The sequence below is a fragment of the Carcharhinus amblyrhynchos genome, chromosome 11 (genome assembly GCF_965287045.1).
Source record: "Carcharhinus amblyrhynchos chromosome 11, sCarAmb.v2.hapA, whole genome shotgun sequence".
Lineage (NCBI taxonomy): Eukaryota > Metazoa > Chordata > Chondrichthyes > Carcharhiniformes > Carcharhinidae > Carcharhinus > Carcharhinus amblyrhynchos.
In genome coordinates, this window is record NC_137334.1 from 93,946,153 (window position 1) to 93,963,522 (window position 17,370).

Here is a 17,370-nt window from a genome sequence, read left to right on the forward strand (position 1 = left end):
GCAGAACAGGCCAGAACCTGAGGGTTGCAGAGATCTTGGAGAAATGCAGCATGGGAGGGGGGAAGAGAGATGGGGAAGTGCGAGACCATGGAGGGATGCAGCATAACTCTGAATGAAGTTTAGGAAGCTTCACGATAGAACAGAGGGTAGCGGTGGAAGGGTGCATTTCTGAATAGAGATCTGTGACAACGTGATAGGGATCAGTGCTGGGACCTCTGCTATATATAAAAATGACTTGGAATAAAACACAGCTGGTCTGATTAGCAAGTTTGTGGATAACACTAAGGTTGGCGGAGTTGCGGATAGTGAGGAAGATTGTCAGAGAATACAGCAGGATATAGATAGGCTGGAAAATTGGACAGAGAAATAGCAGATGGAATCTAACCCGGACAAACGCGAGGTGATGCATTTTGGTAGATCTAATTCAGGTGGCAGCTTTAAAATAAATGGCAGAACCATCAGGAGCGTACACACAGAGAGGTCTGGGAGAACAGGTCCACAGATCCTTATAAGTGGCAACACAGGTGGAAAAAGTGATGAAGAAAGCATATGGCAAGTTTGTCTTCATCAGCCGAGGAATCAAGTATAAAAGTTGGCAAATTATGTTACTGTTGTATCAGACGTTGGTTAGGCCACACTTGGAATATTGTGTCCAATTCTGGTCACCATGCTACATAAGAACATAAGAAATAGGAGCAGGAGTAGGCCATCTAGCCCTTCGAGCCTGCCCCGCCATTCAATAAGATCATGGCTGATCTGTCGCTGCTCAGTTCCACTTTCCCACCCTCTCCCCATAACCCTTAATCCCCTCTCTTATCAAAAACCCATCAACCCGCGTCTTAAATATATTTAGCGAGGCAGCCTCCACCACTTCAACGGGCAGAGAATTCCAGAGATTCACCACCCTTTGAGTGAAGAAGTTCCTCCTCAACTCCGTTCTAAACCGCCCCCCTTTTATCTTGAGGCTGTGCCCCCTAGTCCTACTGTCTTTTCTGAGCGGGAAGAGTCTCTCCACCTCTATCCTATCCATCCCATTCATCATCTTATACGTCTGGAAAGAGTGTAGAAAAGATTTACCAGGATGTTACCTGGGATGGAGGGTATTAGCCATGAGGAGAGATTGAATAATCTGGGATTGGTCTCCCTGGAAAGACGAAGGCTGAGGGGCAACCTGATAAAAGTTTATAAAATTTTGAGAGGTATAGACAGGGTGATCAGTTGGAAACATTTTCCCAGAGCAGAAATGACAATTACAATGAGGCACAAGTTCAAGATAAGGGGGGAAAAGGTTCTGTGGTGGTGTGCGGGAGAAGCTTTTTTTACACAGAGGGTGGTGGAGGCTTGGAATGCACTGCCAAGTGATGTAGTTGAGGCAAATATGCTAGCCACATTTAAGACTTATCTTGATAAACACATGAACAGGGGGATGGACAGATACAGGCGGTTGGTCCAGAAAGGACAACGTGATCGGAGGTGGCTTGAGGGGCCAAAGGGCCTATTCCTGTGCTGTACTGTTCTTTGTTCGAGGAGGGGAATGTTAAATTCAAAGGTTGGACTGTGTTCCAATAATGGGAAGACCATTGCTGAAGTAGTTCACCAAATATTCTTCCTTGTTTATTCAACCTTCACATACTAATGCGCTGAAGCCGGAAAATTGGAGCTGGGAATCTCGATGGGTAAATTTTGAGCCCATCTCTGAAGCACTGAACAACTAAACCAGTGTTGTCAAATCAAGAACAATACTACTTTTGTAGGGATGTGAAAATGACCTTTCACAAGGGTGTTCTCTGGCTGTGGTGGGACAGGTTTGGTCATTCCTCACTGGCCTGAGGTGGCTGAGGGCCTTTGCCTTGAACCACTGTAATCCTTATGCTGATGACTGTCCTATCAATTAAAGAGTAGCAACAGGCAGATAGTGGTGGGAGCCTCACAGAGGGCAGAATACAATGGGGCTGCAAGCATCAATAGCAGAACGTGCTCCCAAAGAACAGACTAACTCAGAACCGAAAAACCAAAACTAACACCTCAGGTCGAACCAAGGTTGAGGCCTGTTTCCCCAAGTGGAGAGGGATTAGAAGGGACAAGAGGAAAAGCCTTTTACCCAGAGGGCGGTGGGTGTCTGCAACTCGCTGCTTAAGTTGAGGTTGAAAAGCTCAACTCAATTAAAACGTACCTAGATTTGTATAAGAATTGCTGGAACCATCGAGGCCATGCACCAGTGTACCTGGATCCATATCAGAATCGCTGGAGCCAGCAAGGCCACGGACCAGTGTACCTGGATTTGTACCGGAATCACTGGAACCAGCAAGTACTGGAATCACGGACCAGTGTACCTGGATCCATATCGGAATTGCTGGAACCATCAAGGCCATGCACCAGCGTACCTTGATCCATATCGGAATTGCTGGAACCATCAAGGCCATGCACCAGCGTACCTTGATCCATATCGGAATTGCTGGAACCATCAAGGCCGTGCACCAGCGTACCTGGATCTGTATCGGAATTGCTGGAGCCAGCAAGGCCATGCACCAGCGTACCTGGATCTGTATCAGAATTGCTGGAGCCAGCAAGGCCATGGACCAGCGTACCTGGATCTGTATCGGAATTGCTGGAACAGGCAACACTATGGACCAGTTGCTGGATAATGAAATTAAAACGAATTTTTTAAACGAGTTTAACGAGTTTTTTTCCCTCTTTTTTGGTTGGCACAGACATGATGGGCTGAATGGCCTCTCTCTCTGCACTGTAATTTTTCCATGGTTCTATGATGGGTGCCTGGAATTTGTTGCCTGGTTTTGTGGAGGCAGAAATCGTCAATTTATTTAAAAGGCATTGGAACCTGCAAGGCGTTGGAAGGCAGGATTAGAATGAACAATCAATTCTTTAAAAAAAAATCTTCTTAAGCCTGCACAGACAGAATGGACTCTTTCTATGCCGTGACCGTTCTATAGTTCTACGGAAAATGGTCTTAATTCCATCTATAAAGAAAAACTAAGGATCTGTAAACATTAATCAAATAATACCTAGTCTGAGATTGAGGAAGCATAAGCTTGATGGCTAATGTTTTGGAACTTGAAATTTCTGAGACAATTGAGCTCAGGTACATCATAAACATGAAGCTTTTGGGAACTCGGAGCTATGCTGATAGCCCAGGCTGTGAATTACATTCCTGTACTGCAGGCTGAAATTGAGGATGTCAGCATCTGCTTCCTGTGAAAGTTGCAATTCCAGATAACGACGCCCATTTTGGCAAAAGAAATGTCCTCAATGGCACTCGGCCTAAGGCGCTGCCTCAGAAATCTACACACATCACGTGTGGCAGACAAACCGGATCTGATGCCTGCCCTAAGAAAACATCTCTCTTTGTCCAGATACCCGCTTCTGGAAGATCCAAAGGCAAAGATACACAAAGCACATACAGTGAAGCTCACTAACACACTGGCCTTGAGCAGTGATGGCAGCAGATACTGCCCGTAACTGGAGAAAGAAAACAGAGAGATATTTTCAGGGCAGGTTCCAGAAGCAGCAAACGCAAGGGCGAAAGACCAGACCCTGTGACCCCTGGCAGATGTCAAACTCTTAACGAAACGGTGACTCCCCCACTGCCCATCTGGACAATGGCCTATGTGGAAGTTGAAAGGAGGGACTGATGGTCACTTGGGTTACACAATCCGACTGTACCCTGTCCTGGTAATTTGGAGTTCTATGGTGCGACAGTGCACTAACAGGAGACCCGCAGAGCTTCTTGGCTTTAGATTACAGGAAAACACCATAGTAGACATTCAGCAACAGCGACCTGTGCTGAAATAATTTGTATAACAGTCTCTTGTATAACATACTGCGGCTTCTACACATTTAAGGAGGCTCAGTCTCTACTGCTTACGAATGACAAATGAATTCTTACCTCCAAGGGGAATTAGGACCCGCCACACTGTATTGGACGATGAATAATCAGGAATGAATTATGTAATAAAGTGCTTTACCTTGAAGGACATCAGAGTACTGTGTGAATACACTGTAAAAAACCTTCTGATCATTCCCTTTGTGAGAATGCAAAAAAATCTCATTATAAATACAAATTTAAGTATAAATTACAACCTAGGAAACACCTAGAATCACCAAAATTATACATTGAAAAAGTGCAATCAGATAGAAAATAAATGCATCCGATGTTGAGGTTAGTTGCTAGTGATAGTGCACAAAGGTGTGGCGCAGCAACTCCTCTGCTGCTGGCCTCTGCTTCACCTCCACAAATATCTTTTTCAAAAAGTCCCGGCTATGGTCAGATACATGAGGTGGCAGCTGAGGGTTGGTCGGCTGAGTGGCGATCTTGAATATGGCTGCCATGGCTTCAAACTCAGCCCAAGGAGGTTTCTCAGTCAGCATCTCCACCACCGTGCAGCCAACACTCCTGCAAGACGCAAAGAGGTAAACAAACCAATGCAACAACCAGCACGCAGGCTCTCGGCAAACTAATCACATCCCTCACAGGCAAAGAGGAAAGTCATGACTCTGACAGGAATGAGATCCAAATCTTAGAGCAAAAAAGTCAAGACCCAAAGCAAACAAGTCCCTGGTTTCGATGGTATTTGTCCCCAAGTATTGGCAGTAACTAAGGGGGAGTTGTTTGAGGCACTGACAATTATTCGGAAGAATTTGCTGGACGCTGGGGAGGAACCATTAGAAACAAGCTGTGGTGCCTCAAATCAAAGTAGGATCAACATCGACACAGGCAAGCACAGACCTAATAGTCTTACTGTTAAATCTCGTTTCTCAGGAAAATTAAATACTTGAAATAAAAGATTAGCCTGACTACATAAACAGCAGGAGAGTGGGGTTAGTTGTACAGAGCATTCAAAGGCTGACATGGGCATTAGGGGCCGAATAACAACCTCTAGTGCTTTAAGATCCTGGGGATTGAAGTGGGTTAAGAACTCGATGCAGAGTGGTCAAATTTGATTGCGCCAAATTGAGAGCACTGGAACTGAGTCAGAACTAACTTGACTCAGAAAAGCCAAAGAAACGGAAGAAAAACACAGCTTAGCGCAAAGTATTGCGTTTAGAATGGAAAAAGACACACGATCTATGATTGCGACTGAAATCACTCGAGCGCGAAGTGGGCAGCACGGTGACATAGTGGTTAGCACTGCCTCACGGTGCCAGGGACACAGGTTCAATTCCTAGCATGGGTCACCGTCTGTGTGGAGTTTGCATCTTCTCCCAGTGTCTGCATGGGTTTTCTCCAGATGCCCTGGTTTCCTCCCACAGTCTAAAGATGTGAAGGTCAGGTGGATTGGTCATTCTAAATTGCCTCTTAGCGTCAGGTGGATTAGCTAGGTTAAATGTATGGGGTTAGGGCCTGGATGGGATTGTGGTTAGTGCTGGCTCAATGGGCCGAATGGCCTCCTTCTGCATTGTAGGATTCTATATACAAGTCCACTGTATTAGGGTTTTCAGTGTTCCCCTGATCCAGCCTGAGACTGTATCTTCAAGCTGTGAGACCTAAACTTGGTAAGTAGGTAAAGATTTATCAGTACCTGACTCAGAAATCTCTCGTGTCAAGGTGAAGGAAACAAAAAGGAGTCTCCTGAAACACGAACCCCATAGTCACTTACTATTTACCAGCAGTAAACTATTGCACGTAGACCATTTATTCCTTAATTCATTACCAGGTTGACCCTGCACTGGTCTGTGAAAGAAAGGATAAGAGAGCCCTATGGAAGCCAAAGATTGCACTGATGGAGTGTAGATCAGAGGGCAACAGGTCCAATTGCTCCTGCTTTCCATAGAAAGTCAAAGTCATTGATTTCCCAGTCTCTGAGAACATGAGCCTTAATGCAGGGGTAAGAATCCCAAGATTGACTAACTCAGCTCTACATCATAATTCAACTCAGCTCAGGAATCAAACCTTTCCCACTATGTAAGGTTTGGTGTTGCTGCTCTCATTCACAAAGATATCTCACCTCTTTTCGGGTCTCGTCTACTTACCAGATATCTGCTTTTCTGCCATAACCTTCGCCACTGATCACTTCTGGGCTCATCCAGTAAGGGGTGCCAGTGACTGACTTCATGCCCGTCCCTGACAGACAGATGGTCTGCAACCTCCGACTGGCACCAAAATCTCCCAGTTTAACATTACCAGCAGAATCCCGCAAAATGTTTGCTCCTTTAAAACAAAAGACACCGTATTAATGCGGTTTCAATCACAGCAAGCTACCTATGTCCAACAAACAGCGCTAGTCCTCACCAACATTTTAGGATTTAATTTCAAAATCTCCACTTATACTCTATTACGGTCAGTCTGAGAAATCCACAAAGTGCTTTCTTATTTAAAAGGCTCTGCTAATTTCTGATGATGAGGTTCCGGATTCAACAACTGGAATGAGGGCAAATGTGAGGTAATGCATTTTGGAAGGTCTAATACAGATAGGAAATATATAGTAAATGGCAGAACCCTTAAGCGTACTGATAGGCAGAAGGATCTGGGTGCAGAGATACACAGGTCACTGAAAGTGGCAATGCAGGTGGAGAAGGTAGTCAAGAAGGCATACGGCATGCTTGCCTTCATCGGCCGGGGCACTGAGTTTAAAAATTAGCAAGTCATGCTGCAGCTTTATAGAACCTTAGTTAGACCACACTTGGAATATAGTGTTCAATTCTGGTCGCCACACTACCAGAAGGATGTGGAGAGGGTACAGAAAAGATTTACTAGGATGTTGCCTGGTATGGAGGGCATTAGCTATGAGGAGAGGTTGGAGAAACTTGGTTTGTTCTCACTGGAGCGACGGAGGTTGAGGGGAGACTTGACAGAAGTCTACTAGATTATGAGGGGCACGGACAGAGTGGATAGTCAGAAGCTTTATCCCCAGGGTGGAAGAGTCAATTACTAGGGGGCATAGGTTTAAGATGCGAGGGGCAAGGTTTAAAGGAGATGTACGAGGCAGATGTTTTACACAAAGGCTGGTGGGTGCCTGGAACTCGCTGCTGGGGGAGGTAGTGGAAGCGGATATGATGGTGACTTTTAAAGGGCATCTTGACAAGTACATGAGTAGGATGGGAATAGAGGGATATGGTTCCCCCAAAGGGTAGGTGGTTTTAGTTAAGTCGGGCAGCATGTTCGATGCAGGCTTGGAGGGCTGAAGGGCCTGTTCCTGTGGAATTGTCTACCTGCTTTTGTTTGTATTTTGTGCGGACAAATTCACATTCTCACCAGCACAGCTGCTGTGAAACTGGACTAAAACTAAACTTTTTCCAACACGGGACAAAGCAAGATCCACTGCAAATATTTTCTGTTGTCACTTGACTCAAGCGAGGAGACATGGTGGCACGGAGGTTAGCACTGCTGCCTCACAGCACCAGGGACCTGGGTTCGATTCCTGGTTTGGGTTACTGTCTGTGTGGACTCTGCACGAACTCCCAATTACAAAACTCCATCTTTAACTTCTCATCGTTGTTTTCAAATATTCTCATGGTCTCACCCCTCCCTATCTCCGTGACCTCTGCCAGTCCTACATCCCTCCGAGATCTCTGCACTCCTCCAATTCTGACCCCAATTACTTCACTCCATCATTGGTGGCTATGCTTTAGGCTGCCTAGGCCTACGTTCTGGAATTCCCTCCCTAAACCTCCCCACTTCCCAATTTCCACAGATGTTTTCTGACCATTGAAGTACTTTTCAGCAAGTTCCTATTTTTATTTCATATTTCTGGAATTCACAATATTTTTCTTTTATTTGTAGGATACTACAATAATAATATTACTCCTGGCATACGAGTGTAGTTGTACTGTGAGATTAGGGTTTGTTTCTGTGTCAGTGTAATTCCCTGGAACTCTTGGCATCTCTGTGGATTATGCAGTCTGAGGTCACGCTACACATTATTCCGCTTTATAATCTGCTGCCTGCCCTCACCTTTTACATCTCTGTGCACAATCATATTGCTGTGCAGGTAGGAAACACCTTCCAGGATCTGCCGAGTGTACCTGCGGGTCACGTTCTCCGTCAGCGCACCATAGGCCTTTAGCTGGTCCTTTATTGAGCCCTACAGAAAAATACTGCCCGTTACAAGAGAGAATACATTAATTTTACAAAGCCTGCTCTCAAAGCCGCCAAAAACTTTAGGGTCATAGCTTCAGGGTCTCACAAATCTGATTCCAAATCTTTGTAGTGAAAAATAATGCCTGGTACTTGTGATCTCTCTTTACAGGTTAACAGCCCTCTGTTAAAATTAGGCAAACTAACTGCATAATATGCTGATAGTGCTGGCAGAGTAAATTTCTCTACTTGCTAAGTCTTATACAAGTTGGTCAGTGCTATCTTTTACAATCAGATTCCTTCTTCTGTGTAATTGAGTAAATCTGTTTTACTTTGCAGTCTCTATTTTGTATGCTTAAAGCCAGAGCTTGTTCAAAATCTCATTCAATATGTCTGTGAAATAGAAATTGATATTAGTCCCTTCTTGTTGCAAGAAATCAAAAGAATGCAAATATCTATTTGCTACCGAGTAAAATCGACAAGGGGCCCAAGGCTGAATCGCACTCATTAGATTCACCAGTCTGTATGTAGATCAAAGTCCCCCATAATTACTTTATTACCCTCTGCATGTCCCTCTGATCTTCTGGGCTACATTCCTCTGAGGAATCCTCATCAATCTCCAAACTGGAATACAAGTTAGTGACCAAGATGGACTCGGGGCATTCCTGCACTACCTGCCTCAGATTCCAGACTGACAGACACTCACTCATTTCCTCTCGACTTACTTGCAGCTAACCTGTGGGTGTGATCATTTCCTTAATGTGCTCACCACACAGCTCTCAATCTGGTTGATGCATCACAGCAACTCGAGACGTATTCACAATTCCCAAACCCCAGCTCACCTTTCTGCAGCTGCTGACACTTGCTGCACACGTTTGTTCAGGTCACGTGAAGTGACCACGACGGATGTACATTACACGTGACCTAGCTGCCCTGCTATGTCTTAACTTTACAGAATATTTATTATAAACTGGAGTGTAGAAAGTTTAATTATTCACAAAATCAGCTCCTCACTGGGCTGTTCTCCCTTTTCGAACACTACCTGTGCACTGCTCCCACCGGCCACTCACCGAGCTCCCTCAGCTCCTGCTCCTTCTCGCTGCTCTCCGGTTAGCCAGTTACTGGCTTAACAATTTTCTGATTAATGCCACTCCTCACCATCACTTTAATGTACAACTTTAAGCCGAAGTAACACAACAAAGCGTACCACTTCAAATAAAACAGTCCATTCACCAGCCTCATGCTTCTCTTCTGTGTCCTTTCCATCATTAACTAAATGGTTTGTAATTTTCAGCGATTCAAAGACATCCCCAAATCTCTAAACAAAGCCCCTGAAGGTTTCCTTTGCCCAAGAATCCCCCTCTTCCTCCCACAACCAGAATTCTCACCCCCTCTACCTCCTCCCAACCCAAATCCCACCCCCATCCGACCTGGAATTCCATGTAGCAACCCTAGGAGCACCCCAACACCATATCCCTTTGAGAAATTCTGCTTTTTCAAATCATTGCTAAGATCTCTGTCTTCAGATGATTTTAAAAGAGCCAACCTGTAGTTTCCCCAGATAGTTATCAAATAATAGAAACAGAAAAGACTCATTGTCATTGTAAAACTGAGGATTGAAGCTTACCCCTGGCATATATTCCATGAAGATGGAAAGAGTTCTCTCCTGCGGGTCCCGCAAACAGCCATAATACTGGACAATCCTCTCATGGTGCAGATTCTTCAACAGCTGGATTTCACATTCAAGAGCATTCACTTCCTGAAAGGAATGAATCAGAACTGTCAGGAAACCCACAGGGTGCAGAGCAACAATATACAAGATCCTAATCTTCCTGACAGCTTCCCACGTCCCTCCTTCTATCAAAGCTCCATGTCTCTCCCCATTAACATGGCTCCCCCGCGTCTCTCTCCCCATTAACACGGCTCCCCCTCGTCTCTCTCCCCATTAACACGGCCCCCCCTCGTCTCTCTCCCCATTAACACGGCCCCCCCTCGTCTCTCTCCCCATTAACACGGCCCCCCCTCGTCTCTCTCCCCATTAACACAGCTCCCCCTCGACTATCTCCCCATTAACACGGCCCCCCCTCGTCTCTCTCCCCATTAACACGGCTCCCCCTCGACTATCTCCCCATTAGCACAGCTTCCCGCATCTCTCTCCCCATTAGCACAGCTCCCCCGCGTCTCTCCCCATTAACACAGCTCCCCCGCGTCTCTCCCCATTAACACAGCTCCCCCGCGTCTCTCCCCATTAACACAGCTCCCCCTCGTCTCTTTCCCCATTAACACGGCTCCCCCGCGTCTCTCTCCCCATTAGCACAGCTCCCCCGCGTCTCTCCCCATTAACACAGCTCCCCCGCGTCTCTCCCCATTAACACAGCTCCCCCTCGTCTCTTTCCCCATTAACACGGCCCCCCCTCGTCTCTCTCCCCATTAACACGGCTCCCCCTCGTCTCTTTCCCCATTAACACAGCCCCCCCTCGACTATCTCCCCATTAGCACGGCTCCCCCTCGTCTCTCTCCCCATTAGCACAGCTCCCCGCGTCTCTCCCCATTAGCACAGCTCCCCGCGTCTCTCCCCATTAGCACGGCTCCCCCTCGTCTCTCTCCCCATTAACACGGCCCCCCCTCGACTATCTCCCCATTAGCACGGCTCCCCCTCGTCTCTCTCCTCATTAGCACAGCTCCCCGCGTCTCTCCCCATTAGCACAGCTCCCCGCGTCTCTCCCCATTAGCACGGCTCCCCCTCGTCTCTCTCCCCATCAATCCAACACCTTGTGTCTCTCCGTCTATCTGTAATGCTGCCCACATCTGCCATTGTACTTTGCAGTATTCTCACCTTGCTAGTCTCAGGACTGTCTGGGTCAAACTGAACTTGTTTCACTGCCAGTTCTCTTGCTGTGTCAGCATCGTAGCACAAATACACTCTGCCGAAGGCCCCCTGGCCCAGCAGCTTGCCCAGTCTCCAGTTCGTGGGCGCTCTGGGAGCTGCACAAAATAAAACCAGTTTGAAGAATGAGATGGAAATAATGTAATGGTTCCACCCCTCCTTCCCTCTGAGCACCGTCAGGCCGCAGAACCTCATGAGGTAACTCTGCTTCTGTGGCTAAACACAATTCCTGCCAAATGCGCAATCAGACTCAGCTGACCATTCACCAGCCCTGCTTGGGTTTCTCTCGCTATTCAATATATAAGCCCCTGTGCTCTCCTGACTGCACAATGGGTAAGAGGATAATATGTTTTTCTAAATGTCCGTCTTGGGATGTAGGGTTGCTGAAAAGGACTATTTCTAATTGCTCTTGGGAAGGTGATAATCAGCCTCCTTGAACTGTCTCAGTCCACATGGTGTAGGTACACCACAGTGATCACATAGGGAGTTCCAGGATCTTGACCCAGCAACAGTCGGGGAGACAATTAGTGTGACACTATGTCAATCAGAACACGGTCTCTGCCGAGAACGATTTGATTTATTACTGTCACATGTATTAACGTACAGTGAAAAGTATTGTTTTTTGCGCACTATACAGACAAAACATACCGTTCATAGAGAAGGAAAGGAGAGACTGCAAAATGTAGTGTTACAGTCATAGCTAGGGTGTAGAGAAAGATCAACTTAATGCAAGATAGGTCCATTCAAAAGTCTGACAGCAGCAGGTAAGAAGCTGTTCTTGAATCAGTTGGTACGTGACCTCAGACTTTTGTATCCTTTTTCCCAAAGGAAGAAGGTGGAAGAGAGAATTTCCGGGGTGCGTGAGGACCATAATTATGCTGGCTGCTTTGCCGAGGCAGTGGCAAGTGTAGACAGAGTCAGTGGATGGGAGGCTGGTTTGCGTGATCGATTGGGCTACATTCATGACCTTTTGTAGTTTCTTGCTGTCTTGGACAGAACAGGAGCCCATACCAAGCTGCGATACAACCAGAAAGAATGCTTTCTATGGTGCATCTGTAAAAGTCGGTGAAAGATAAGTACTGCAGGAGTGGACCTTGGAAAGGACCTGAGGCAAACTGAGTATAGTTTGGAACTGAGAGCACACTGGTGAGTTTCAAATTGGTTCTTACTCTACTACAGGGAAGGAAGTTCGCTCTGAGTATCCGCTAAGTGGTTCCAGTCTACTCCATACTTAAGATTTAAAATGGTGCAGGAACCGGTGGTAAGTTTAATAAAATATAGAAACAAGAAAATAAATGATTTAATAATGTAACAAAATAGTTAATTAAAACACATTAAAGGTGGTAAGACAGGTGATGTGTCTTGGCTGCACTATGTGGGAAATCCTCGATGCCATTACAGCTCAGGGCAAATTCTGCACTAAGCGACAGTGGCTTGAGGAGCTTTGGTTCAGAGTCACTGAGCTGCAGACACTGTCACACATCAGGATAAAGGAAGTTACCAGGACACTTTGTACCAGGAGGTAGTCACACTCCTGAGGATAGACTTTTCTGATTCACAAGGCATCAGGTAACCTGCCGCCCCGACCACCCCCCACCCCCTCCCAACCCCTGACCACCACGACCATCCCACCCCCAACCCCTGAACCCCGGCCATCCCCAACTCTCGAACCCTCCCCCTCCCCGAGCACCCCCCACCCCCTCCCAAACCCTGACCACCATGACCATCCCACCCCCAACTCTCGAACCCTCCCCCTCCCCGAGCACCCCCCCCCCCCCCAAGTCACCCCAAACCCCTGCCATCCCCGACTCCCGAACCTCCCCGATCCCCCCCAACCAGCCAGCATGTGGCGAACCGAGCATGCTGTAAACCTTACAGCGACTAGGGGGGCTGATATCCATGACGGACAGTGTTGGATTGTCAATGTCACTTCCCCTTCTTCTCATCCTGCTGTCCTCGTACTCCGGGGTGAAAATGCTGCTTCCACTGCTGGTGCTCAGGGAATGCTCCGTGGGACTGAAGCTCATCGGAGAGCGGAAGGTGTTACCGTGGGTTCTTCGTGCCCTGGGGAATGTTTTACGACCTGAGGGGGAAAGGCAGAAGAAAAGTGCTGATGTTAAACACCTTGCAAAAAGCTGACTCCAGCAAGGCAGAGGCTGTCAGGAGCTGGGCTTTCAGACGTCAGCGGCAGGGTGGATGGTGTGGGCTGGAAATCAGCTGCTTTAACAATATCCCAGCCCAGAGGAGGTGACTGCCTGGTCTGTCTGCTCAGCATCCCATCTCTAATGACTCAGCACAGAGGTGACAGGGTGCCATTCAGAAAGGACACAGACTGACAGGCATGGGGACTGGAGAAACAACGAGAGGCACTGTTTTGAGGCTGCGGATAGGTCATGCTGTCAAGCGAGTGTTTTTTTTAACTTAATCCGCGCTACACCCAACCTGGGTTTGTCTGATGATGACAATGAGAGCCTTTAATGACCAATGTCGCAAAGAAATAGTCAGAGAAATTGGAAAAAAAATTAGAGTTGTTTAAAAACATTTGCAAATGCTGGGAGGATACAATGGGGGGTAGCCCTTTCACACAGTCCCCATTTCAACTATTCACTGCCTATCACTAAACTGCCTCCCATTTCAGAGGACATTTGCGAGTCAACCACATTGCTGTGGCTCTGGAGTCACATGTAGGCCAGATCGGGTAAGGACAGCAGATTTCCATCCCCAAAGGACATCAGTGACCCAGGCAGGTTTTTACTACAATCGACAATGGTTTCATGGTCACTGATTCGACTTTTAATTCCAGATTTTTATTGACTTCATCTGCAGCAGTGGGATTCGAACCCGGGCCCTCAGGTTTTGCCCGAGACTCTGGATTACTAGCCCAGTGACAATACCACTCGGTGCACATGGGCATATTTTCAATCTTTAAATATTTAATTAGAAAGCAGAATTGTAAAAACTGAAAACAAGTTGGAGGTTACATCTGAATAGCTGCCAAGGCTGACACGAGTGAATCAATATGTCCGATTCTGAATCCAGACTCGGGGTGTGTGCAGTTAGTGGACCTTGGGTTAGGGAGGGAGTGGGTTAGAAATGATCAGAGCTTCTGCTCTCCATCGCCAGTCAGGGCTCCATGTTGGAGACTGCAGAATGTGCACAGGACTGGGTCTGGTGGTGGTCCCTCACCCTGTGGTAGAAAAGTCCAGGATATGTGTCTGTGCCTGCACCATGTGAGATATCACAATAATTGCAGTGTCAGGAACAGGCACCATCAGATATCAATTCCTGCTGGGGCTGGGGGAGAACCACAAACAAGAATGAAACAGAAAATCAAATCAAAAGCATGAGACAGACAATCAAGCACTCCATTAGCAAACACCGAATGACCAATCCAGATGTGAAACCTCCCCTCCACCACCCCCCACGTCCCCGACCCACTCCAGAATCATACAAAATGGGCAATTAGTGTTAAACAATGGCAATCGGGGGTTAAATACCCGCCCCATGACAACTTTGTTGGGGAATGAGCCTGGCCTGTGCTCACCGTCACTGTAGTCATGGTGATGGTAGGAGATGTGATACCTTCGTGGGTACGTCCCACCTTTCCCAATTTTCTCAAACGTTGGAATATCGCAATCTGCAGGGAGAGAAGTTGGTTTGATTTTATTCAGGAATAAAATGCTAATCTGCATCAAATCTTACAAGATAGAAAGAGATCATGCTGCCGTCGAGCGTCATCGACTTCAGGAAGCGTAGAGGAGAACATGTCCGTCTACATTAACAGGGATGAACATGGTCGAGGGCTTCATATTTTTACGTGTCCAGATCACCTGTCCTGGTCCCCCCATGCCAACACTATAGTTAAGAAAACCCACTGACGCCTCTAGTTCCTCAGAAGACTAAGGAAATTTGGCATGTCAGCTACGACTCTCACCAACTTTTACAGATACACCATAGAAAACATTCTTTCTGGTTCTATCACAGCTTGGTCTGGGCTCCTGCTCTGCCCAAGACCACAAGGAGCTACAAAAGGTTGTGAACGTAGCCCAATCCATCACGTAAACCAGCCTCCCATCCATTGGCTCTGTCTACATTTCCCACTGCCTCGGCAAAGCAGCCAGCGTAATTAAGAACCAAGTGCCCTGGACATTCTCTCTTCCACCTTCCTTCGTCAGCAAAAAGGTGCAAAGTCTGAGGTCACGTACCAACCAACTCAAGAACAGCTTCTTCCCTGCTGCTGCCAGGCTTTTGAATGGATCTACCTCGCATTAAGTTGATCTTTCTCTACACCCTAGCTATGACTGTAACATTACATTCTGCACTCTCTTTTCCTTCTCTGTGAATGGTATGTTTTGTCTGTATAGCGCGCAAGAAACAATACTTTTCACTGTATGTTAATACATGTGACAATAATAAATCAAATCAAAACAGGACACTGGGACTAACCATTCTTGTAAACAGCAATCCAAGTTCTGTACACCGTACTTCCCTCTGTAACCCAGTATCACATTTGCTATTTTATGACACTTGGGTCCAGCATTACTCTGTGGTATCGCTCTCAACTCATAGGGAGGAGCTTGTGGGTTCAAATCCTACTCCAGAGACTTCAGCACAAAAGCTGGCCTTGCCTCTTCAATGGAGTACAGAGGGAATGCTGCATAGTCATAGGTGCTGTGTCTAGGATCAGGTGATGTTTAAAAACTCCCACAGCAACATCTTGAACAACAGCAACCAAATTCTTCAATTATCATCGCTAAATCAGATTATCTGATCATGAAAGCACATGTTTGAACATGCGCGCAGGGGCGCGTGCAAGAGAGGGAGCAGGTGCCCAAGAGAGCGAGCGTTAGAAAGGGATTTCTACAGCCTGTGTTCATCAGTTAAGGGCTCAGCTACAGATGTCTCAAAGCTCACCTGAATAATCCTGATGATTATCTGGATAGCTCTGTGCCCTAGGCATCCAAGCTTTAGGATAGCTATCACTGCAAAATAAAACCAAGTGTTAGCTTGCATACCTGCCCCATCGCATTGTAGGATAAAAGTGAATTTTCTATCAGTCAAGTCTTTAAATAGTTTGGGATGTCCAGATGTCCAAACATGCATCTTCAAGAACAGTTCAGAACAATGATGTAGAGACAGCCTAACACCTCTAGATAAAGAAGGAAGACAAATAGACAGTGGCACCAGAAATAGGTGGTCATCTTCCAAAATCCTAGAGTCTGGAACAGTTCCGACAGATTGTAACCTCTTGATTTAAAAAGGGAGGTAGAGAGAAACCAGGGAACTGTTGACCAGTCAGCCTGATGTTGATAGTGGGGAAAATGTTAGAGTCCATTAGCAGAGCACTCAGAAAACAGTGGCAGGATCGGATAGAATCAGCATGCATTTACCAAAGGGAAATCATGCTTGACAAATCTACTGGAATTCTTCGAGGATGTAGCGAGTAGAGTTGATGAGGGGGAACCAGTGAATGTGGTTTATTTGAGCTTTCAGAAGGCATTGGATAAGTTCCCATATACAACATTAGCATGCAAAATTTAAAACACAGGATTGTGGGTGGTATATTGAGATGGATAAAAAACTGGTTGGCAGATGGTTAAGGACAGGAGTAAACAGATCTTTTTCTAAGTAGCAGGCAGTGATGAATGGTGTACCACAGGGATCAGTGTTCGGATCCCAGTTATTCAGAATGTATAGGCAAATGCATGGCAGATGCAGTATCATGTGGATAAACGTGAGGTTATCCACTTTGGTTGCAAAAACAGGAAGGCAGATTACCCGAATGGCTATAGATTGAGACATGGGAACGTGCAATGAGGCCTGTGCGTCCTCGTACACCAGTCACTGAAGATGAGCACACACTCCACTGTGAGCACAGACCTGCTGTAAGGGAACACTTGCAGTCTCACTATTATAAACACACCCATTGTGCTGAGGGTGCATTTAGGATGGCTCTGCTAAATTTCTATCTTTCTACCTCCAGCTCCCATCACTGCAGTAGATCCAAACTGCTGTCACCAGCTGGCATTCGCACAGGCAAGGGATCAGATCACCCAATACTTATCAGTCACATTACACTTCCAACTAATATGCCAGCTTAACTGGCTGGGTAGCATTTTGGACAAGACATTAAATTATAGACTCCCTGGTCTAATAGATGGACAGAAAAGATACCATGACATTATTTCAAAGAGCAAGCAATTCTCCCTCTGCTGTCCTGAGACAACAGTTACCCTTGATTAACACCATTAAAAAAAAACGATCTGATCATTAGCTCATTGCCGCTTGTGGGATCTTGCTGTGCAAAACCTGAACATGATGTTTCCCATCTTACAGCTGGGACCCCTCTTCAAAAGTATTTCATTGGCTGTAAAGTGCTTTGGGATGTCTGAGGTTGTGAAAAGCACAAAATAAACAAATGCAGGTTTTTTGTGTTTGCATTCCCTCAAAA

At 46.4% G+C, this 17,370-nt stretch overlaps 1 protein-coding gene across 1 annotated transcript in view; it reads right to left on the reverse strand.

Moving 5' to 3' along the window:
• Positions 1-816: 816 nt before the first annotated feature.
• Positions 817-17,370, reverse strand: part of map3k2 (mitogen-activated protein kinase kinase kinase 2) — a 79,402-nt gene continuing 62,848 nt past the window's right edge. Inside the window, exons 10-17 of the mRNA XM_080199597.1 lie at positions 15,834-15,901; positions 14,464-14,556; positions 12,796-13,002; positions 10,869-11,017; positions 9,660-9,791; positions 7,910-8,039; positions 5,989-6,166; positions 817-4,411 (exon numbers count right to left, since the gene is read on the reverse strand). Of these exons, the coding sequence (XP_080055723.1) occupies positions 4,186-4,411; positions 5,989-6,166; positions 7,910-8,039; positions 9,660-9,791; positions 10,869-11,017; positions 12,796-13,002; positions 14,464-14,556; positions 15,834-15,901 (1,183 nt within the window). The 3' untranslated portion in view covers positions 817-4,185. The remainder of the gene's footprint in view (positions 4,412-5,988; positions 6,167-7,909; positions 8,040-9,659; positions 9,792-10,868; positions 11,018-12,795; positions 13,003-14,463; positions 14,557-15,833; positions 15,902-17,370) is intronic.